The sequence below is a fragment of the Cyprinodon tularosa genome, unplaced genomic scaffold (genome assembly GCF_016077235.1).
Source record: "Cyprinodon tularosa strain WSP-4 unplaced genomic scaffold, ASM1607723v1 ctg623, whole genome shotgun sequence".
NCBI classification, from domain to species: domain Eukaryota; kingdom Metazoa; phylum Chordata; class Actinopteri; order Cyprinodontiformes; family Cyprinodontidae; genus Cyprinodon; species Cyprinodon tularosa.
In genome coordinates this window covers 593,874-617,469 of record NW_024039367.1, presented here as the reverse complement: position 1 = coordinate 617,469, position 23,596 = coordinate 593,874, and the positions used below count along the sequence as shown (strand labels likewise).

General features: G+C 36.3%; 1 protein-coding gene across 3 annotated transcripts in view; it reads left to right on the top strand.

Moving 5' to 3' along the window:
* LOC119798433 (RNA-binding Raly-like protein) overlaps positions 1-23,596 on the top strand; it is a 186,099-nt gene that overhangs the window by 137,745 nt on the left and 24,758 nt on the right. For all 3 annotated transcript variants that reach the window (XM_038307913.1, XM_038307914.1, XM_038307915.1), the window contains 3 exons: positions 16,987-17,062; positions 19,836-19,883; positions 22,017-22,201. In XM_038307913.1, the coding sequence (XP_038163841.1) occupies positions 16,987-17,062; positions 19,836-19,883; positions 22,017-22,201 (309 nt within the window). The remainder of the gene's footprint in view (positions 1-16,986; positions 17,063-19,835; positions 19,884-22,016; positions 22,202-23,596) is intronic.

The following is a 23,596-nucleotide window of genomic DNA, read 5'->3' as shown; positions in this document are numbered from 1 at the left end:
AGGATTTTTCTCAGAAATTAAGTGTCCAGATTCATCTAAAATGACTTCATTGATGGCTGGCATTCCCCACCAAAAAATAAAAATCCATGAACTCTCGCCGTAATATTACCTGCAAAACATTAGCCAATACACTTTTCCTACCGTCGAAAGTTGATTGGCTACTTTTTTGTCAATCAAAAATTTTGCATATGTGCCCCAGTATGTTATTTACGTAGGCTCTAAGCGTAACTCATGCGCTATTTGGCTAGCGGTCCGCCATTACGCCGAAGCACAAAGAGGTACTCCTATGCTTGGATAGGGATGGGGATCGAAACCCGGTTCCATCAAGGACCCGGTTCCACTTTTTTCAAAACCCGAAAATCAATAACGTTTGGGCTTATCGATACCACTATCGAGTCTGGTCGTTTTTTTTTTTTTCTCCCGGAGGTCCTGTAACATAATTGTGTGTCTCGAGTCACGTCACAGCATTTAAATCTAATCAATCCAATCACTGCAGCGTGTCCACCAATGTTTTGGAATGAAATTGTAAGCAAACAGATATTAAAAGTAAAACAAGTAAAGTCTGGCAGTTACTGTAACTTCGCTCGCGACTCGAGGATGGCTGAACAGAAAAGACTCCTCCTCCTCCTGCTGCTGCTGCCGCCGCACCACGTCTTCATCATCCACTCATAGTACCACTGGTAAGCGCCCACACAGACTTTGTAGCTTGTCCGGTCAGTTAAAAATAGTAATTGTGAAATCCGTGTTGTAATCGACAGCATACAAGCTAGTTAGCTTGAAAAGTAAATAAAGTTTCAGACGTGCTGCGTGATGATGTGTTCAGATTGGCTCAGTAAAACGACAATTAGATTATCATGATGCGTTCATGTGTAACGTAAAGAAAACGGGAAATTTTGTTTTTGGCGAGAAACATGAGTAATACAGTTGTATATTGCTCTATATATAATTAAACTACTGATGCCAACATTTATTAAACGTTACATTTAATTTAAAATACAATTATTTATTTGTTAAATATTTTCCTAATCACTAAAAACATGATGAAAAGTGACAGTAGACAATACATTAACCAACAATTGTGAAAATCTATTCTAGTTAGTTTTATGTCATTTCGAAGTGGCCTATTACATTTGCCATGTTTATTGAAGGCTAGAAACGTTTTTGTTATGCTCACTTGTTAAGCAATAAAAGCAATACCAGTTCTGTTAAAAAAATTTTGTTGCATTTTCTTTCCACCAAATAACAGAAAAGTATCGATAGTGGTATCGATAAAGACTCGGATCGATAAGGAGTATCGATAAAGGTATCGATATCAATAAATATTAACGATCCCCATCCCTATGCTTGGATGGATGGAAGGAATGGATGGATGGACGTTTATTTTTTTTTAGCTATTTGTTCACTCTTTTATATAAACTCATGCATTAATTGCTGAAAGGAATCCTGACAAACCTAGAAAACCTTTTTTCTATGTAGTTAAAAAGAGGAGAGAAAGTGGGAGAAAATGGAGCTGGCTAAGTGTGTTTTTAAGACATTCTTTTCAGAGGTGGCATGCCATGAAGAAGCAAAAGGATCTGAAAATGGATGCTTTGGTTGCAAAACTTCTGCTGAAAAGGAAAATTGCGTTTAATTACTGTAGTAAGTACTGTTTAAGTTGTAGCAGCAGCAGCGAGAACACACCAACAAATTGTATATATAACTTGAAGTAATAATGCCGGCAGAAATCTCCATCTTCTTCTTATGGAGATTTCCTGCTGACTAGATGCATCCTGGCACTTTGCTGCCTTTCTAGGTGAAATACAAAACTACCTGGGGAGGCTTTTCCAGCGTAGAGAACTTCTGTGAAGCAGGGGGCACGCACACATGCGCGCAATTCAAAAATACCCAAACAGCCATCAGACATATTTTCCATGACAGGATCCTATTTCCTGCCTCTATCTCATGTTTTGTCTGTCCAATAAAAAAATATGATAACCAGATGGATTACAATATAAAAGGCAGTTTTGCAATAAAGAAAATGATCAAACACAACCTGGTTCTATGTAAAAAGAGGTGTAAACAACTGTTTTTTTTTAACTTTTGTGAATTTTATAAGCCAATTTCATAAGCAAAAATTGATAAAACTTAAACAAATTAAGACTTTAATTATAAAGAACCAGTTTTACAATCAAGTAGGCTAAAAGAGTTATAAAAAAGTTTACAAAAAGGGTTTAAAAGCACTTTCAAATTCTTTGGATCTTCTGTGAGCCATGAAGACAGAGCCAGGAACATTTTTGACCAAGATTACCACCAAACAGTCGTCACAAAATAACCCAGAATGATTTTGACATCAACATTCACAACACTTCCTGGACCAAAGATTATGACAGAGTATAACTCCACACAATGTTCGACATTCCTCATTTTAGCGAAAAAAGTGCTTCTTGTAAGAGTTGTCATGAAATACAACTATATTCTTGTAGCGACTTTATTCTTGTGATTTTATGACTTTATTCTTGTAAGTTTATGACTTTTTTCTCATAATGGTGCGACTTTATTCTTGTAATTTTATTACTATATCCTTGTAATATTACGACTTTATTCTTATAATACTACGACTTCATTCTCGTAATGTTAAGACTTTATTCTCTTAATGTTACGACTTTACTCACATTATATTACGACTTTATTCTCGTAATGTTGCAACTTTATTCTTGTAATTTTATGACTTTAGTCTCGTAATGTTACGACTTTAGTCACATAATATTGCGACTTTATCCAAGTAATTTTGTGACTTTATTCTCATAATGTTACGACTTTATTCTTGTAATGTTGCAACTTTATTCTTGTAATTTTATGACTTTATTCTCATAATGCTACGACTTTATTCACTTAATTTTACGACTTTATTCTCGTAATTTTATGACTTTATTCTCGAAATATCAAGACTTTATTCACATAATGTTGCAATTTTATTCTTGTAATTGTATTACTTTATTCTCGTTATTTTGTGAATTTATTCTAATAATGTTACGACTTTATTCTCTTAATTTTACGACTTTATTCTTGTAATTTTATGACTTTACTCTGAAATTATGTTAAAGCTTTATTCTCATAATTGTATGACTTTATTCTCATAATATTACAACTTTATTCTTGAAATAAATAAAGAAATCTCTAGCCTGGCCCTAATACTCCATTATAAATTATATATTTTTTTTTCCTATGTATCAAAGGTTTAATACTATTTCAGTGACACTTAACAGGATCGTCATTTACTTATTACTTTAATTTTGAGAAACCCATACGTTCTTGTGTTCTGTGATGATTTAAACTATTTCTTTTTTACTTATATATGAAGCCCACTCGGTCCATATTAAAATAAATTGGGTCTCTGGAGTTTAAAGATTTTTAAAGTCAATTTACAATAAAATGGAGACAATGCTAAGTTTGTGTGTTGTATGCAGTGAATAGACTGGAAAAAAAAATGTACTTTTTTTGTACGTTTTTACTCAGAAACCTAAGTGTCAATCACATAAATTAATTTGTTAGTTGAGCATTAATGGATTTTTTTCAGATTGAAGCTGAGGTAGTGTCTCGCCAATGTTATCTTTTCTTTTGAGTAATTGTTTAATTTCTCTGTCTATAAAATTTAATGAAATAAATTATGAAACTCATTAAAACGTAGACCCTGAGATGACATCCTGACATTTTCTGAAATACAGAGGGCATTAATTAGTGTTATATGACACTAATTATGATGAAACTGTTTGGTTTCATGAAAATTATGACAATTTCATTTAAATTGGACATATTTTAAAACTAGCACAATACTTTTTATTCAGATTTCTGAGGTTGTTCGGGTAATTGCATAATAAAAAGGCTGTATTTTTGTAAACATTTGTGTTGATGCTGTGAAAAGATTGCTTTTAAAAGTGTGGGTTTTTTTTTAAGATTTTGCAGGAAGAACCATAAATTAAACGTCTGTTTTTAAAACAACTAATAACAAACATATTAGAAATAACCAATGTGACTTATTTATTAAGATAACCTATTGTAATGTTCATCTCAATATCATTCTGTGGGGCCTCCCAAAAGATTTTATTTTGTTTCAAACTATTTTAAGTATTTAGTATAAAAGGTGGAATGCATATTTAATTGAATACACACGTGAAATTCTATTTCTGGACTTATTCCTGCGTATATAAATGCATATGTACAGAAGATAAAAACTTTGATAATTGAATATTGGCCCAAACAATCATGGGAACGACACTGACAGCTCTACCACAGAATCCTTTTCACCTTCCGAAAGGAGGGTTCGCCTCAAATTATTGTTATTAAAAAAGCTGACTCTACACATTTTGATGGAAAGTTGGGTGGAAGGAAGAACTGTATTTGAAAATAGTGGACACTAAAGGTTTCTTAACACCTCAGAAGGGCTATAGGCTACACATAGGCTAACAATGGTAAATGTATGCCTTAAAAATTTACTTTTTATCCGTGTTGCATAACATTAAAGCTTTTTGACAATTAGTAATTTTGGATTTCATTATCTTTAAAGCATTTTCTTTTAAATAAACAACAATAATTTGAAATTGATCTATATCTTGAGGGTATTTTTTCTAAATTAAATACTGAAATGTTAATTTTTTTTTATGTGATTTATTTTGATGTACATGCACATTAGTTTTCTGTTACATTTAATGGATATAAGAGGACAAGAATGTCACACTACATTTTAATATGTTGGGAAAGAATGCACCCTGTCCACAATTCTGAAGTCTAATTGAAAAACTCAACTTGCACTTGTTGTTCTCCTCAAACGCGGGGTTTGATGTTTGATCTTCAAAGGCGTGACATAAGACACCTTTGATATGCAGATGCTTCCCCTGCTCTGCCGCTGCTTTTTCCTTGTAATTAGATCACCAGTACCACTAAGCTCTGTTATTGCTGGAAGATATTGGTAAACAAGACGATTTTCTACCAATGCTTCTCTGCCAGAATATGATTCAGGAAAATGGTATAGTATTTTTACTGTCCCTTCTAAAGAAAACTATATCTTATATTAGCTAATAACAGAGAAAATCCTGACTAATGCTTTGTGTTGGAGAGCAAAGTAAAGGAAGTGTGAGGTCTGAGTCAGAGTGAAAACCTTTCTCCTCATTGCCATGATATCGATATCACTTTTTATCATCCCTCTGAGATTCAATGAAAATCTGCTCCTACATCATGGCCTTTATCTGCCCCTGGAAATCCTTCAGTGGAGCAAAGATGAAAGGTTTTATGAGATCCAGACCAGCCACTGGCTCGTCTGCTGGTCCTCCTGGCATGGTGCTGGTTATTAGATGCACCAATTTCTTTATCTCAGGCCCCCTGCCTTCCTTACAAACCTGTGTCAAAGATATCTGAATGTGGTTGAAAGATATATTCCCCATATCCCCGACCATCCCCTTTGCACGTCCATCACTGTCTCTGGTAAGCTGCTTTGTGCCTTTGCTGGTAAAAAAAAAAAATCACTTTATACAATTAATTTTGTCATTTAGAAACGATCTTTGTTGCTGTTTCCATTAGTAGATGATTGGCAGCCCTCTCTATGTCCTTCTCTCACGTCTGCATTTAATGTTTAGCTCATCAAAATGACTCCGGGCGGTTGCTTGAAATGGGAACATTATAAAGGAATTGGAGATACATAAAATGAGGGAACATGGTGATACGGAGTCACCTTGCAGGGTACATTAGGAAGAATTTTATTCCTCTGTTTTTTGAAGAGAAAAGAAGCATTACTCATTCCTTTAAGGCTCTAGCTGAATGTCTCATAGGTAGCTTATTGCAGTCGATCAGTTGTGCTGCATGTCTACGATTTGACGTGCTGCACATTTAGTACAAAAGGCCTTTAATCAGGAGGAGACAGACTTTCTGTACTCCTTTAACAGCAGGATTCCATATTAGAGGAAGTTGATTTAGCATATTTTGAATTTCAGAACATAGAATGGAAATATGTTGCTGTGCAATCTAGATATTTAAAAGTAAAGAAATAAAAATGTAGTTTATTGCTAATGATGTTACTCAATTAATGATGAGATTCTGCACCAAACAAGGGTTGAATAGGAAGTACTTTGCTGCCATTTAGTAGTTAGAGTTATGTTTAGTTAAGCTTAGTTTTTATAATTCCCATACTAAATACATACACTTATCAAAATAAAATAATTTTTGCTTTAAGATTTTCACTTTATAGCCCTCTGAAAACTGGACCGATGTTGGCACAGTTTCAAAAGGGTAGTGTAAATGGGGCTTAAGTTTTACCTTAATGAGGCCATCTATTCTTTAAAGTCCAGTAGTCTCGCCTGCAGTAAGACTCTATAGCCCTATTTACACTACCCTTATGAAACCGTGCCCAGATTAGTCTGAGCACGGTAACTGAGATAACTATATAGTGGAAATGGCAAACAATATTGAAACGGACCGTGCCAGACACAACCGAACCGGGCTAAACTGGTACTAGTTCAGCAGTAGGGCTAGGCACGGTTCAGTCCTGGTTCGGTTCTCAGAAAACAAAGCGCATGAGCAGACATTCATAAAAATACTAGCTTCCCTACTGTGTCACACAATTTCCAGTGATGATTTAGCTTAGCAGTGTGATGAACCTCAACGTCTGTTGGTGTTTCCTGCATTTGTAAGCCCTGATTATATTATCGTTTGTCGTTTTCACTTCCCAAAAGCCGACTCTGTCATGTAAATTCACCAAAAGCTGCCTTCTTCGTCTGAATCTCCACAAACAATGAAATATCACAATTATAACCAAACCTCCTGAATGTTACGGGCACCGCCATCTTGATTTTCTTGATTCTCTCTAGAGAGCAGTAATACCATTGATCATAACTAGTAAGCGAGGAACCATGCTAGTGTGACGTGTAAAAGGTCGTAAGGATCCAGGCTCAGCATGGTTAACTGATCCAAGCTCAGTCCAAACTCAGCACGGATTGGTTTTAGAGGGTAATGTAAATGGGGATTATGATGCTTCCACCCTCATGCCTTTGGTGATCTCAGGCCTGCAAGGATTCTTTCTTTATCCAAATGTACCAATGTTCAGTGAGATCAAATACTCCTTTTTTAGTTTAACCAGACCTAAGGTTTTAGTGAAGGCTTATTTCAGTTCATGGAAGTACAAGGACTTGTTTTTATTGTAGATAATTATACTCTCCTGCCAGCTCAACAGGCATTTTCACAAACTCCTTTTCTTTTCCTATGATGTTTGAAAAGATCAATTTTGAAAACGTCCATAAATATTAAAAAGGTTGACTGTAAGGATGTCAGTGTTTAAATACACACATTTATTATTTTGCAGCTATATCTATATTGCATTTAATTGAATAATAAGCCACCGGAGTATCAATAGCAAGCCTACCTTCACCTAATAAAATGTACCCACTTTTTCATCTGTCTCTATAAAGCTACAACAGATTCCTAGTCTTGCTTTTCCGCCTGTAGATGCAAATATTTTCTCCTGGGACCTCAGTTTTCTCTTACAATTTCAAAGTTAATTTTATTTTTTTTATTATTTGAAAGGGACAATGTGTATTAATGAACAGCAGGAGCTGTAAATACACTTGGATTTAGCCCCATAGGGGCTAGTCCCATAGGATATTGGCAGCAGGTATAAGGAGAAACATACGTGTAACAAGTAATACAGAAAACAGATGAAAAATACATATAACAAGGACAAATTACAAACAAAAACATTAAAAACAATAGATAGTTTTAAAAGAAATACAATGCAATACCCACAGATGACATAACACACATTGAACAGGACTGCATACTTGAGGTAGACTAATGTTTTAAGGTGCTTTCGATATTGAGGTAGATAATACTAAAGTGCTTTGCTACTAAGGTGCTTTGCATTAAATGAGGTAAATGGTATTTTAGGTTCTGTGAATATTTTTAATGTTTAAAAAAATCTAGTTGTAAGAAGTCAGTCTCAAAAAAATTAACATTTTAAATTTGGAGTCAATGGTACAAAAACATTAGAGGGGATCTGAAAGAACTGAACAGAATTCACCCAAAAACATTCAACTTTGCTAGATACTGTGAAATATGTACCAGTACAACTAAGCAAAAAAAAAAAGAAAATGTGCTGAAGCTAAGGAGGGTTGAACACAGAATTTTACCGTTATTTGTTTTTTCTTATTAAAATATATTTTCTTGAGATTTGTCTTCACATTTAAAATGAGTTTGGGGAAATTATTCTATTTGCCCTTTTGACATGTTTAATATTTTCATCTGATATCTTCTCTCAGTAATATCATATTATGTGGTATCTGTGGCTGTAGTGTTTCATGTTCTATTATGTCTTATTGGGTTATTAATCTGAACACTAACTAATATAGTACCTGAAATGTTTTGCATAATAATTAAACTACATTTTTTTGCCTGGGATATCAGCAAAAGCAAAATAAGATGTACTGGAAAATGTTTTCCACTGTTTATGAAGATTAGATAAAAAACAAAAAAAAAACACACATTTATTTTCACCAATGCTCCCCTTATGCTTCCACAGTTTTAGTGACTTTACTTTGTAATTTTGTGCTCTTAGATGTATAATTAAAACTAAAATAAAACTGGCATGTTATGAAAAACCAATGACTGCAAACATCTTGCCATTGTTGACAAATGCAGGGTTTTTAAAATAATTCTAGAAGAACATATCACAGCCTTTATTTTGTTGTGCTGTAATTTCTTTCTTTCTTTCTTTCTTTCGTTCTTTCTTTCTTTCTTTCCACCTGTTTATTTTAATTCTGCAGATGAGGTATCACATACAGACAAGTAGCTTTTTTTCCAATTATAGCCTCCGTGCTTTATCACTGCAGGTGTCCAAACAGGTCATTTGCAGCAATGGAAACCAACAAAGTCAAATATTAATCAGTTGCCAGGGTTTTTTGAAATACATGATTTATTTTATAGTAATTTTCTTTGTTTCCCTCATGGTAGCTTGTGAACAAATGACTGCTGTTTTAGCTTTGGGTGGGTGTAATTCCTAACAGGGTTTTTCTTGTTTCTTTTTGTTAAGTTATTATGTAATGTTGCTTTTTTCATCTTCATTCCAATGATTGTTGGGGGGATAGGCAGACATAAAAAAATAAAAAATATTACATTCAGATGAGACCTGCCATTCATCACAGCAGTAACAGTTGCTTAGAGCAGAGCAACAGAGCTGCATCTGGTTGCTGTTATGGATGTGAATGTTGATAAGCCTGCATTTGGAATATTCAGCTTGTGATGGGCACTTGAAGCAGAAACATAAATAAAATTCACCCTAATACTCTTAATCCTCATGTTTTCAACACTGTTAATCTAAGAAAACACAGATCTTGTATTTATTGGTTATTACTATTTATAATTGCATAGCTAATATATAACTGACAATTTACTATTACTGCTAAATGCAGTAAATGCAACCAACATGGACCATAGAAATGTATATATTCTTGGATAGACTTAGCAGTTATGAATTTAAGGTATAATATAATAATATGAAACTTTAAAAAATGTATTCAACGAGAGGAATATTTTTTCAGTTTTTAAAGAGTCTGATTCCTGGGTGACTTACTAGTTCAAACTAACTTAGAAAGAACCAAACATAAAGTAGGCTACAAGATCTCTAAAATAAACCCATCATGTCCCCATTTAAAGAAATGAAAGAATTGCTGAGAAACAACGGCATAAAATTAATCTGGAAAAAAATATCAAAGCCATTTCCGAAATTATGACACTTTAACTAACAACACTGAAAAGCAAACTGCATTTCTCACTAAGCCAAACTCAGTTCAGTGTTTGGTTTCAAATGATAAGAAAAAATTGACCATGGGAGACCTCTAAGGCCAGAAACTGATACCTAGAAGAACACAGAGGTCTATTTCAAATTTGGGAAATTTGACAAAGCTGTTATTTTTTAACCAGCGAGACATGCATCTGGCTGTTGTCAGGTTAGTTATTTTTCTCTTCAGATGAGAGAATGTCTGCTTGATGTGTTCCGCTGCATTAAGATGGATCAGCTAAGGTGGATTAGGTATTTTTTGGGGGTCTAGGCACGTCTCACTGGGAGGAGGCCATGGGGCATCACAGGACACAATGGATAGACCTGTTCTGGGAGCTTCTCAAGCTTGATTTGGATGTGGAGAGATGATGTTACCATAAATCGCCCCCCAAAAAGAGTGTTTATCAGTGACATTAAGCTCTAACAACACCAGTAAAATACCTTAACCTTCTTTCACAAAAAGGCCAGGATAAGTTTTTTTCTGCATTCTTGGTTACCTTTGTTCAATTTTAAATCATGCATTATCAACCACATGATATGAATCAACAAAAACAACATAAAAGATATCTATTTCTTGATATTGCAATTCATTTAGTACCTAAACCAAAACTATTGGGATGAATATATTTTTATACTCTCTATCTGATTTATTGGTTTATCTATTTGTTTCTGAAAACAACCTGAAGAAACTGATACTACAAGTACCTAGACAATAAAATAAGAAATAAAAGAAATAAAAAATTATGTAACAGTAATACAATTTTTTTTAATAATTTTTTATTAGTCAACTTTATTGAATCCAGTTTTATTAAATCATATACAATCTTACACCGCACTATGTTCCTTAGCGGACTGAGACAACCTTTATCCAGCTCCTCCTGCATTCTGACCTTCTGTTGACTCCTGCTACCCATCGCCTGTTAGCTCTTCTCTGAAGCCTCAGGCTATTAGCTGCTATGTCCCTGTTTTTGTCTGAAAGAGGGAGAGAGATTTTCAGTGAGGAGGATAAAGAAACAGTGTCAGATTTGTTGCTGCTTCCTCTGGTCCAGGAGCTTTTGTCTCTGCTGCTCGCTCACACTCCCTCCAGGAGTATTTGATTGGATTTGCATTCCCTCCATTCATATTTTTGTTTTTTTCTTCGGTAAATTGTTTCAGGTCTCGGTTTATGCCTTGATTTATTTGAAAGCGCACTTTTATTGCACTGCTGTTATTCTGCCCTGGTTAATGAAAGAAGATGAGAAGTAGGAGTCAAAAAGCTTTCTTCAGCTGAGCAGGTGTCACTAAGAAAAGGCCCTGCAGCTCTGAAATGTTTCATAATGAGCCGCCTCAGTCTGAAGAGACAGAGAGAAGAAAAGCACCACCTGATAGGGCGATGGTGATCGAGGTTAGATATTGTCTTTTGTAAGATTGAAAGAGGTGGAGGAGGAGACGATGAAGGATTAGCTGATGCTAGAGAGGGACGCTCCAGAAAGAGTGGGGTGAAGGAGACAGAGATGTAAGACAGCAAATGAGACCAATAAAACACATGGGCAGTTTCCTCCAGGGAGTCACGGATCCTTGTCTTCTTGACTGAGGAACACAATACTGTCAAGATGATCACTTACACTTACACTCTGTGGCACTGCCATTCTGTTGCAGTTTTACTACTCTTTCTTTCATCTACTTGGGAAGAGGGTGCTTCATTTTGAGGGATACAGAAATGGGAATTTAAGCTGAAACCTGCCTAAACAAGTTGCTATGGCATCAAAATTCCCATTACATCATGCCCACATTAACATAGCTGCGGGCTGGAGCTGTTTTGTTTTTGTTTTCAGAGCAGAGACAGAAACCTTAAGAAGCCTCAGTAACTTATGCAGCGCCACAGACAGCTCCACCTCCTTCTCTGGCTACCCCCAGCTGCAGATCGAGCTGCCAAAAAAAGTCAGAACTCCAGAAGAAAGAGAGGAAGCTAAGTAAAGAAAAAAGAAAAAACACAATGTGCTCACTTACCCTGGGATCTTCTCATACATTCACCAGAGAGTGTTTGTAGCTTCAGGGGAGCAATGCATTCTAAGAAAATTAAAAGAAGATCATCCCAAATGGAACAGGCAGCTGTTGAGCCTCACTACCTCTAAAAAACATTTATCCATCTGATAATTATCCAAATCACCCCTCTATTCCTCCATCCATCCTCCACAAGGAGAAATTCCCCAGGCATCCTGATCAGACGCCTAAATGATCTCTCCTTCTCAATGCTGCTTCTCCTTTTGGAGTGGGAAAGCATCAGTTTTACTTCAAACTCCATCTGAACGGCAAAGCTCCTCACCTTATCTCTAAGGCTGAGCCCAGGCACCCTAGGAAATAAGCTTATTCCAGACACTTCCATTAGGATCTTGGCTTTCAGTTATGTTTTTTATCTTGCAACTGTATTCAAGGGTTAACGTGGAAAACCCAGTAAAGCAAGAGCTTTGCATTTTAGCTCTGAACTCAGTCTTTGAACCTGACTTTTCCTGACAGCATTCCTCAAGTGATTGTTAGAGCAGATATAGCAGCCAGTTGCAAAGATTAGCCTTAAATCCAAACACAGAACAGATAGAATGCAGCAACACTTAAGCCGATCGGGACATACATTGTAGTTCACAGTTTTGTCCTGATCTGACATTTGCTAAATTGTTTTAATTGCGTTTCGAGCGTTTTGGATGAATATAATTGTCATGCCTGCTGCCTAGTGCTAATTAAAGGTTTACTTCGGATGTCGGTAAACCTCTAGGTTAATAAGCAAAACTGTAATTAACTTGTAAGTCTGCATTGAGGTCAAACTATGTCAAGTACTGTATGCGCACAAAAAAAACATGCTCATCCGGCCATGCTGAACTAAGTACTGAGTGTATGAAAACACCAGGGTTTAATCTTATTTTGTCTGGTAGAAGGAGCTGTGGGAGTTTGCCAGCAGCTTATTTTCACCACAGTGGTATACTACTCTGAGGGATTTGGGCACCTCCTTTTATGCAGCATTTGACAGAAAAGCAGAGGCATGAAATATTTAAGCAAATGTGTACAGCTGGAAGGGTAAAAGTGCGTCAGAGAAATGTCTTTAAGGTGATCTATAAGCCTGTTATTGAGAATGACTTTACAACAAGGTTTAAGTGCCTCTGATAGGTTTATGGCCACATTTCTCCCAGCATAGAGTTTAAATATTGCCAGTTATGAAACAGATTCTCGAGGTCTCTTATGAGAATGTATTGTTTGATATTAGAGGAAACATAAAAAGAATATTCATGTAGGATTCAGCACTGGCTTGAGTCAATCTACAAGGAAAGAGTTTTCACCAAAGGTCTTTCGTCTCTCAGAGCTTTTATTGCATCACTTAAACATTTAAAAGAGAATATTTGCACTGCTTTTATCTTTCATAGAGTCAAATAGAGATTTAGATCTTGTGTGTGCTAACTTTTGACTGTACTGATATTTCTATGAGTAGCCTAATTTATCTTCAATGTCTTTAAATATGTCTTGACCTGTAAACTGTTATATATATCTAGGCTCAAATCTGGTTGTATTTCATCTTAAACTGAATCATAAGTAGACACAATTTTACAAAGTGGTCTAGATGTACAGTCAAGCACAATTTTGTTTTAGGTAGGTCCATTTTGTTATCAAAAGATGAGTTTCAAATATAAATCTGCCAGGGGTTAAATGTTCGATTCAATTCAGTTTATTTATATAGCGCCAATTCACAACACAAGTCATCTCAAGGCATTTTACAGTTCAACCAGATCAAATAGTCAAATTGATTCAAAGTTTTCTATCTAAGAAAAAACTGTTGATTGCATCGACTCATTGACTCGAATGCAATCCCTCACACTAAGCATGCTTGTAGTGACAGTGGAGAGGAAAAATTCCCTTTTAACAAAAAGAAACCTCCAGCAGAACCAAGCTCAGTGTGAGCGGCCATCTCCCGAGGCCGACTGGGGTTCAAGGGGACAGAAGCAGAGATACAAAAAGCAGCTGTAAATTGCAGGAAACACAGAGCCAGGCAGACAAGCTCCCAGCCAACTCCCATGTCAGAGCACGAAGAAAGCACATCCAGCCAGTTACAGTCAGAGAAACAGGACTACACTGAAAAGCAGGTCGATCTCCAATATCTATAAACAAAAGTGTTGATGGCAGCAGCACAGCTGATATTTCTCTCCAGGATGGTGTCACAGCCCAACAGGATCAGACGAGGCAAAGCTACTATGAGAGAAAGCGGGGAGAGCATAACGTTAGAGATGGAACATAGTTTAACTAAATGTTAAACTGTTATGCTAACTTACAGCTATCTGGAATCTGGAATTTCATTTGAATGAAATTATTATTGTTTCACAGTTTTGTGAATTAAAACACGGTTTGGAAGATTGACGCAATGCAAATAAATATCCACTGTCACTACATACTAGTGATGAGTTTATGTTGCATGTTGCATTTACATTGTCAACTGTATTGATACTGCATTGTTTCTGTCTTACTGAATACTGACACCCGTTGGACACTTAAGGACACTACAGGCAGCTTATTTCACAGACTAAATTTAAGTGATTTGATGACCTACAATGATATCATTTAAGATATTGTAGGTTATATTGTATTATTTCATATCTATGTTTAAATTAAAATATCATTTATATTTTTAGATGCCGCCCATAAATAATGTAAACTGAAAATTTAGGGGAAAATGCGAATGAGGATGCTTGTGGACCAGGATTTTAAATCATCATTTTAAAACAATTAGTACAGCAAAAACAGTAAATAAACTAAGAGTCAATTTGAAATTAACAATTAATACAGTGTTTTGCTCTATGGGATCGACGCATTAACTTTGTTATGCACCGACGCATCGGTGTTAATGGACTACTACATACTCATCAAATAGGGGCAAGTTCGGCAAAGTCAATGCAATTACTCCATGCAGTCAGCTGGGTTTCTTTAGATAGAAAATCTTAACCCTGAGTGTCTATATGAGTTGCTTGATATGTGTCATGATTTAACTAAAGATCAGACCCAAAAACAGAAGACCAAACAGGGAGACCAGGAAAATGGTTTAACAGGTTTATTAGCAGATTGTGAAGAATCCAGTGTTGCTCTGAACACTGCTCAACCGGAACTTAAAGGTGAGGGGAAGACACTGCGGTTAGTTCAGGGAAATTAGATTCTCGAACTTGAAGAGGAGAAAAAATTTGCTGACTCACGTTTCCAGAGTAGTTGTTGACTCATTGACTCCAGTCTGTGTGCTGTTGTTCCAGTGTTTGTCTGATTCGGTGGAGGGCGGAACAGGGTTTACCCAGAATGCGGTTGTTTGTAGGTGAACGGAGAAGCTGACTGCCACTCAGATTTCCTGCGGTACTTGAACGGGTCGTAGTGGAGATGAATCCCTTGCTCAGTGTGAAGCTCTCTTGGGGAAAGTAGATTCAAACCTCCAGTTTAAATCCTTAGCTCAGTTTGAAGCTCAGATGATCCTTCCAGGGAGAGAAGGTCCGAAACATCCAGTTTGCAGGATGACTTCCTGCCGAGAGGCAAAGACAAGAAAACAAGATTAAGACTCAGGTTGACAAGAACTCAGTTTGACTCAGCAAAACTCAGCTTGGCTAGAGTACCCAAACACTCTGACGTCGAGGTATTGGCAGTCAGCAGCTTAAGAGCGCTCAATTAACGAGGTAATCTTCTGCAGGTGTGTGAGGAGGCGGACCAAAACGAGGCACCTCCTGGTGAAGGAAGTGAGACAAACACAGAAACACAGTCAGGAATCCTGACAATATCATTTTGTAACGTTTAATTGCTATCAAGTAATAGAATAGTCTCGTGAATTGAAGCTACGTATGTAAATTAGAACTAATTGAATGACATTACAAATGTGCATCTTTGCAGATATATCCTGTACACCTTGCGTCGTCACATGACCGCTGTGTTTATTTGACCATGCTGGATAGCATGAAAAAACCCTGCGTGCGCTGTAATAATACAATGAGATACGTATTAAAGAGATGTAATACAAATAAGTGCATAATCTGCCAATCCAACATTATCAAAACATGGACATTTAAATGGGGAGTTAGAACAGCAATAAAATTCAGAAAATTATCTTGTTAGACTGCAGGATGCTTATAATTTGCCTGGTAGCTTGTTTTTGCGGATTAAAGACCTGCGTCCGTCTGACATTCCCGGATTCGCTTACCACTTGTATAATTATTTTCTGTATCGCCAGTCTTAATCTTCAGGGAAAGTACTAAAGGCTTAGAAAAGTTAAGATGTCTACAACTATTTTGGGGTCAGGATGGGTGACACTTACCCTGGCAGGAGGGCAAGTAAAGCCTGGCGGCCCACTAGGCTTAATGGACGCTGCAGGAAACTGTATGCCTGTTACATGATGAAACCCTCCTCTTAGTAACGGAGGCAGTTTCCACATTTGCCTAAATTAAATAAAATCTCTACAACAATAATTTGGGTATAACAACTATCCCTTTAGGAGGTTTTCACAGCAAATTCTGCTAGATGTAGTTGGTTTCCAGCTCTGCGTCTTTACAGCAGCTACCCATTTTGCTCACTTTTTTGGGTCTTTAGGGAAGCGATTAAATTTGCGCCGCCCTTTCTTCCCTGTCGGTTGGTACAACCATATGCAGAGCATGAGAATACCATGTTTTTGTTAATGTTTTCAAGGTAATATGAAAAAACAAATGCGATAGCTGCTGGTCCTGTTCTATGTATGAGTGTTTTGTTTTGCGATCCAAGAAGAAGTCGTCGCAGGTCACTTGATTTGCTGATCAGTTTCACATGCTCTGTAGTTAGCTGCAGCTGGCAGTAAATTCATCTTGTATTGAATAATACTGTGTTTTTTGCAGTGATGTTATACATGCATTCGTATTTGTGTATAAGATCATTTTTGATATTTTTGTTCCATTCTTCGTCTGTTTCTCAAGAAAGAGAAGAGAAAAATCTTTGTGTTTCACTACTGGACAGGACAGGTTATAATAAAAAAAGAAACGTAAATTGATTTTAGGGCTTTGCGCAGTGCTACAGCTTTGCAAAGGGAATGTTATTAGGCTTAACTAAATTGTCCTAAATTGAAAGAAGATACAATGTTTTCATTCTGTGTAATTCAAAGCATCAGTGCAGATAACATTCCTCATTTGTACGTTTGACTGATTGCCATTGAACTTTTCCCTGTTTTGTTCTTACAGATATAAACATGGCAGGTGAGCCCAAGCCATACCGGCCTAAAGGTGCCTCCAAACGGCCACTCTCAGCTGTTTACAGGTGAGACGTGCTCTCCTTTCAGCATGCAAAGAGTCCATCACCATCATGAATATTAAACTGCCTTTCCAACCAGCTGCTCCTGCTGGTGTAATTCTGCTCCAATATGCAAAGTATAAAGATTTGTTATTAAGATTTCCTTTTTTCCTCATTTGAACCTTGAATGTCTAATTAACAACATGTTTTGCATTTCTGAAGCCTGATTTCTGATCATAAAGCAAAAGCAGTGAAAGCTCAGTGGAATTAATATTGTGTCAGCTTCATTAAGCGACCCCGATTTTCTGCCCAGGGCATGTCTCATTTTTGTGCAAGAATCTGTGGTGTTTGTTTACTGTAGTCTAATGTGAAAAAAGACAACAACATGTTTTTTATTCAAAGAGAGGCTTGTTTTTTTCATGTGCTTTTTCAAAAGTTAACAACCCAGCCATTTAACTCCCTTTTATACATTTTTTTATTTATTTAAGCATCTTATTTAACTCCTTTATCAGCTCAGCAACTGTGTTACCATGGAGCCTTTTTTGTATTTTGTTGCTGCAAGCACAATGTGAAATGGTAAATTTATAGAGCAAGAGAGAGAGATTTCTCCAAACTGAAATAATGACTTATAAATCCTAATTAAAATTTGTTTAAGAAAAGCTAGACTTGATAGCATGTCTTTGTTTCTTTTGTTTTTGTGTCTTTTTGTATTTCATTTCAGTTGCCATCCCAGAATTTCTGAACACTATTTTCAATAGCTTGATTTTGTTTATTTATTTATTTATTTTTTCATTTTCTAGACTTTCCTTGCCTCTAGAGCTTTTGTTCTGTTGTTTGTTGATTACTGGTTACGAAATGCGATAGCATGAAACTTTTGAATCATGCATTCCAACATACCTCACAATGAAATAGAGTACTATAAAAGTTAATTTAAAAGAGTATATTATATAAAAAGAGAATAAAAAAACATATTCATCCACCTCAAAATATGAGTATTTAACATATTTGAAAATATTTGATACAAATTTTGACATGATTAAAAACTTAAACCAGAGGAAGGAATACGGCACAAAATCGGTGTTAAACGTTTCTTATTTTCAATGTCATTATATAATATTGTTTCACCAGTTAGATTCATCACCTCATCGCTATTCATCTTTCATACAGCCAACTTCAGGCGACCGGGAGATCGGGATTTTACCACACTATGATCTTTAACACGCTGGTGTTCATGGGAAATGTTGTCTTCTTTCAGGCAAAACAATACAGAAAAAATTGTTTAGTACTGCTTTAAGGAAATGAATGTCCCCCAGAACACTTCAGCAAGATTTTATTATTGTTGATTTGAAAGTGCACAGCATGTACAGTCAAAAAGACACTGCAGAAATCTAACTTTTATCACTGGTGTGCTCTGAAGAAATCATTGCCCCTAAATAAAAACTTAACTGCAGGGGGGCGTTTTCCAGGTAGCATGGAGACAAAAATTATTTTTAGATCATTCTCAGCAGTCAGATGTTTTTTAAAAGTGATTTACACTCTAACAGAGGACATGCTTATGCATAAAATAAATACAACATAGGTCAACAAGCTGACCATCAAAGAATCTACAAAAAAATCTGTTGTTTATCATACAGGGCTGATCTCTAAGATCTCTTTGAAAAATTGGTGACTTAAAATGGTCCGTACAGGTGAAAAGGGTTGGAAGTGAATAGTAGCATAAACTGTCCTTAGACTAATGTCAGAACTGCTTACAGGTAGCATCTCACTGCAGTTATAATAGCCAGGTAATTTCAACACCATTTTATAGGTTTTGATCTCTTGTTGGCTTTTCAGTAAGAAACCATTTTTTTTGTTATACTGTCATTTTACTAATAGTTTTTTGTTCTGTGTTTTACTCTGCTGCACATTGGGAAAACTTTTCCTCATTCTTTTTCATTCTATCCCTATTCTCCCATTCTGTCGTATTTGTTAGTTCAACCTTTAACTTTGTGTTCTCTCCACTTATTTGTGTTATGGTAGCTTCAGCTGGTTTGTTCCTGTTTAGCAGTGACACCATCCTGGAGAGAAAGAGTAGGCCTGTTTTTAGTGTTTAGTCATGTTTCTCTTGTAGACCTAGTCATGGGCTCAGCTTTTACTGTGGCTAATTTGTCTGCTTAACACTTTCCTGTACAAAGCCATCTTTTGAGCTATTTTACCATTACCTTTTCTAACAAAGATAATTAATAAATCATTGCTTTATGTTCCTTTTCTATGTCTAGTTCTGTCTCTTTAAACCCCTAGTTTCCTTGGCAGATGCTCGCAATGAATCTGGTTCTACTGGAGATTTCTACCTGTTAAAAGGAACTTTTTCCTCCCACTGTCGCTGCATATAAGCTCAGTGTGAGGGATTGCTATAAAGTCAATTAACTAATTCAAAGCAGGTTTTAGACAGAAAACTTTGAACCAGTCTGGCTGTATAATATGATTGAATTCTCTGTCAAGTGCCTCGAGATGACATGTGTTGTTGGCAATATAATAATAACCTGAATTTAATCATATATTGTGATTTCTGGATATTTTTTTTGATTATGTCTCTGATGGTGCAAAACAGCAGGGTCTTCAAATATTTATTTCCCTCACTGTATCTGACAATCATTACAGGACTTTAGATATTTAACACACTGTGATAGTTTTTTTATGTGTACTTTCTCTTATCCTTTTTATATATGCCTTACAGCAAATTAAAATCAAAGTAATTTTAGTGATATCTCATGCAAGCTTTTCCTCCTTGTTTTTGTCTCTCTTTTTATATTTCCTGTAGTGGTTATGAATTTGATTACGAATACTACAGGGATGATTTCTACAGCAGGTATGTATCATCCTTTAAACTGTTGTATTATTTTTCTTTTATTCTAAGATTGTTATTGACTGTAACACTGGCTCATACAACCTAGTTTGATGCTGGATGTCGGGTAATGGTGAAAAACAGTGAAAAGAATTGTTAATAACAACAGACTTTGATCCTATTTACTAATGCTTTTAAAGTACTACATGACAGTGAAATAAATAATAGGAGAACAAAGAAACCATAAACACAGATGACACACTGGTAACACCTACTGTACACTAATGGAAAAAATTGAATCCAAGAGAAGAATTTACGCAAAATGTTACATGGTTTTCAACATTTTGTTCAAGCAAAGAATCTAAAAAAGTCATGTAGGATACAGCTTAAAATTTCTATATGCCTCCATCAGCTTTACACATCCAGAGACTTTTTTCTACACTAAAGCTCAAGCTTTGTGACTTGGATGAGGTATCAATTTACTAGTCTTATCACAGATTTGATATAGATTTGGATGTTGGATCTCCTTTAAATTTTGGTTCATCTGTCTTTGTCTGACGTGGCTTCCCTGTCCATACTAAAGACTTGATTTCTCACAGGGGTACGATGTTCATAATTGTGTGCTAACAGGCAGCGTCTCTGGATAATAAAATCCTTGCCAAACATGTTCGTTTTAGTTCACGTTCTCCTCTTATAGAGGTGTAATGGAAAATCTTTGATTCTGACAACTGTCATCTTTTCAGTTTAGCACATGTTTGGAATTATTTGAACTTGAAAATATTCAACATGACTATGTGCTGACTTCAATGGACTGGCGACCTCTCCAGGGTGTTCCCCGCCTCTCGCCCATTGACTGCTGGAGATACGCACCCAATTGGGACAAGCGTGTCAGATAATGGATGGATGGATGGATGGATGGATGGATGGATGGATGGATGGATGGATGGATGGATGGATGGATGGATGGATGGATGGATGGATGGATGGATGGATGGATGGATGGATGGATGGATGGATGGACGAACTATGTGCTGAATTAGAATATGGTTCTCTATTTTAACCTTTCTGTATTTCCAGGGTATGCTATTTGCAAGATTAGTTTGGTGTTTTTCTCCTGATTTTAAGCATAATATAAATATAATGAACCTTATATTTCCATGTGTACTGTGGCACCCATTATTTCTGGGTAACTTTGGATTTGTTCCATTGTCTTTTCCTTTTTTTTTCTTCATTTAATGAGCAGAATAATGCTCTTTAAGATGCTCAAAGCTAGAATAGGATTTTTTTTTGTAACCTAACCCATCTCCTGTCTGCGGCTTTTCTCGGTTGTCCATTTTCTAATTATTTCTAGAAAACCTCTAAAGCCTACTCAGAACAGTTGGCTTCATACTGAGACTAAATTACTAAAGGTGGACAAGTTACAATGGATTTCATTTTGGGTATAGACCTTTCTATGGTCAACACTAAATAACATTGATCAATTGAGAGGGAAACATTTGTTCAAATAGAAAATCTTTAGATTTGCATCAGGCTCATTAAAATTCTCTGTCTGATCAAATGCAGCCAGTTGAAAACAGCAACTGACAGCTTATCACAATGGTCGGACTTGTAAGACTTAAACACATGCCAGACTTAAACACGCTGATGAAGGAATGTTTGTTTTCGCTCTCATTTATCCAGAGGCAATCAAAGTGCTTATCTGTGGAGGCATTTTCCATTTTCTAAATGTCAAACGTGTTGAGGTTGAGCTGCGACACCATTTGTAACTGAGAACAATCAAAGCTGACGCCCTCATTTAACATTTAGCAGCCCCCTTGTTTCATGCTCCTCATACTAAGAGGATCTGTGATTGGAGAACCTTTTTATCTTTTCATGAGTCTGTTGAACTTTACAGAAAAAAAAGGGGATTATTGGTGAATTAAATTGGAAATTTTTGCATTTTGTATCTCTTTCCCATCTGAAAAAATAACCTAAAAGTAAATGTATCTTGAAATACAATACTGGGAAAAAGATAGTGTCTTCTTTAAAAAGAGCTGATGTAAGATAAACCGTAAAAACCCTTTTTAGCTTTAATAAATGGCCAAATTCTCAGCGTGATAGAGGCTCTTTTGACCTACAAAAGAAAAGGTAATAATACAGGTTTTCCTTTCTCTCAAGGCTTTTTGATTACCACGGCAGAGTGGCCCCCCCACCCAGAGCTGTGATCCCCCTGAAGCGCTCCAGGGTGCTCGCTCCTTCCTCTCGCCGTGGGAAAACTTCCTTCCCTGTCAAAACATCCTCCTCCTCCTCCTCTTCATCCTCCAGACCTCCGACATCGTCCTCTTCCACCTCAGGTGTCAAATGTACGTACAGAAAGATATTTTTCTACAAATTTCTTAACACCAATTGCACTTACGCTTCTTGCAATCTGCAGCTCAGGACAGAAATGCAGAGTCGGATTAAATCGATGTCCTATATAAATAAGTGTTGTTGGGCGTTGCTTTTGCTGTCAGAACACATGCTTCTGGATCTCATTTGCTTCGCTGATTAACTCAATATTTGTTAAAACATAGTAGATGTAATTAGAACAAGATTGAGAAAAATCTCTGTGGGTCAGCTGTGTTTTCCTAAGCATTAGTCTCTTTCTGTCTGGTGTAATTGGTTATAGCATTTGTTTCACTGTTGGCTCTGTCAGCTGGTGTTATCAGTGTAAGCAGCTTGGTAAGGTCTGTCAGGAGGACCCAGCTGCAGCTGGTATTACAGCGAGGATAGAGGGAAAAAAGCCAATCTCCTGTCCTAGTTTTTGGAAAGAGTCAATAAATTCTCTGCTGTGTCTAAGCTGAGCTTCTGTATGTTGGGGAAACTAATTTTCCCAGACCGTGAAAAAAATCCCAGTCTGTATCAACTTTAGCTGAGATAGATTGGACAGACAAATGCATTTAGAATATCAAATAAAGCTGTTAGAAAAGTCTAGTTAAAATGCCACTTTAGAAAACAACTAAGATATTGAAGTGATATCTGATCAACTGAGAAATAGCTGCTACCATATCAGGTAGTTTTTATGTATTTCTCTATTATGAAGAGGTGTGTGCCATGAAAGTATGTATTAATAATCAATTTGTACCTTTGGAATCCCTTAATACTAAAAATTTAACATTAACCCTATTTTTCACATTCACCTTTTGCAGAATATAACCAGTATCCCTCAAAGAGAATATTTGTTTGTCATAACAAGGTCAAAAAAAGACTATAATTAGACCTATTACTCATCCCCTAAATCTTTCTTAAGCTAAATAACAACAGCATTTTCTGTATCCTTTCCCTGAAAGCACAGCTATCTAAGATGCAGTTGATGAATCATTGGCTAGATATGTTTCCTCTCAGCAGCTTAGCAGTCGATAACACAAAAGGAAAGAGGCCTGGAGGTCCAGATAAATTAAAAACTGTTCCACTCTTTCTTATCATCAAAGGACTCCCAGTGAGCAGCCCAGCGCCAGCGGAGATACTGCTGGAATATTGCTGGACTTATGAAGAGAGCGTATTCACAGATAGTGTTTTGAATAAATGGGGGCAGGTGATGCAGAGGAGATAGAAACACACAACCCCCAACTCACTCCGCACCCCAACTGAGATATGATTATATACCTTCTGTCTTTACGCTTTTCTCTTTTATTTAAAGTAGATAGTAGCTTTAGAACAACGCTGTGAGAACACATCCTGTGGTTTCTTATCACTTACCCTTGGATTCTAATCATTGT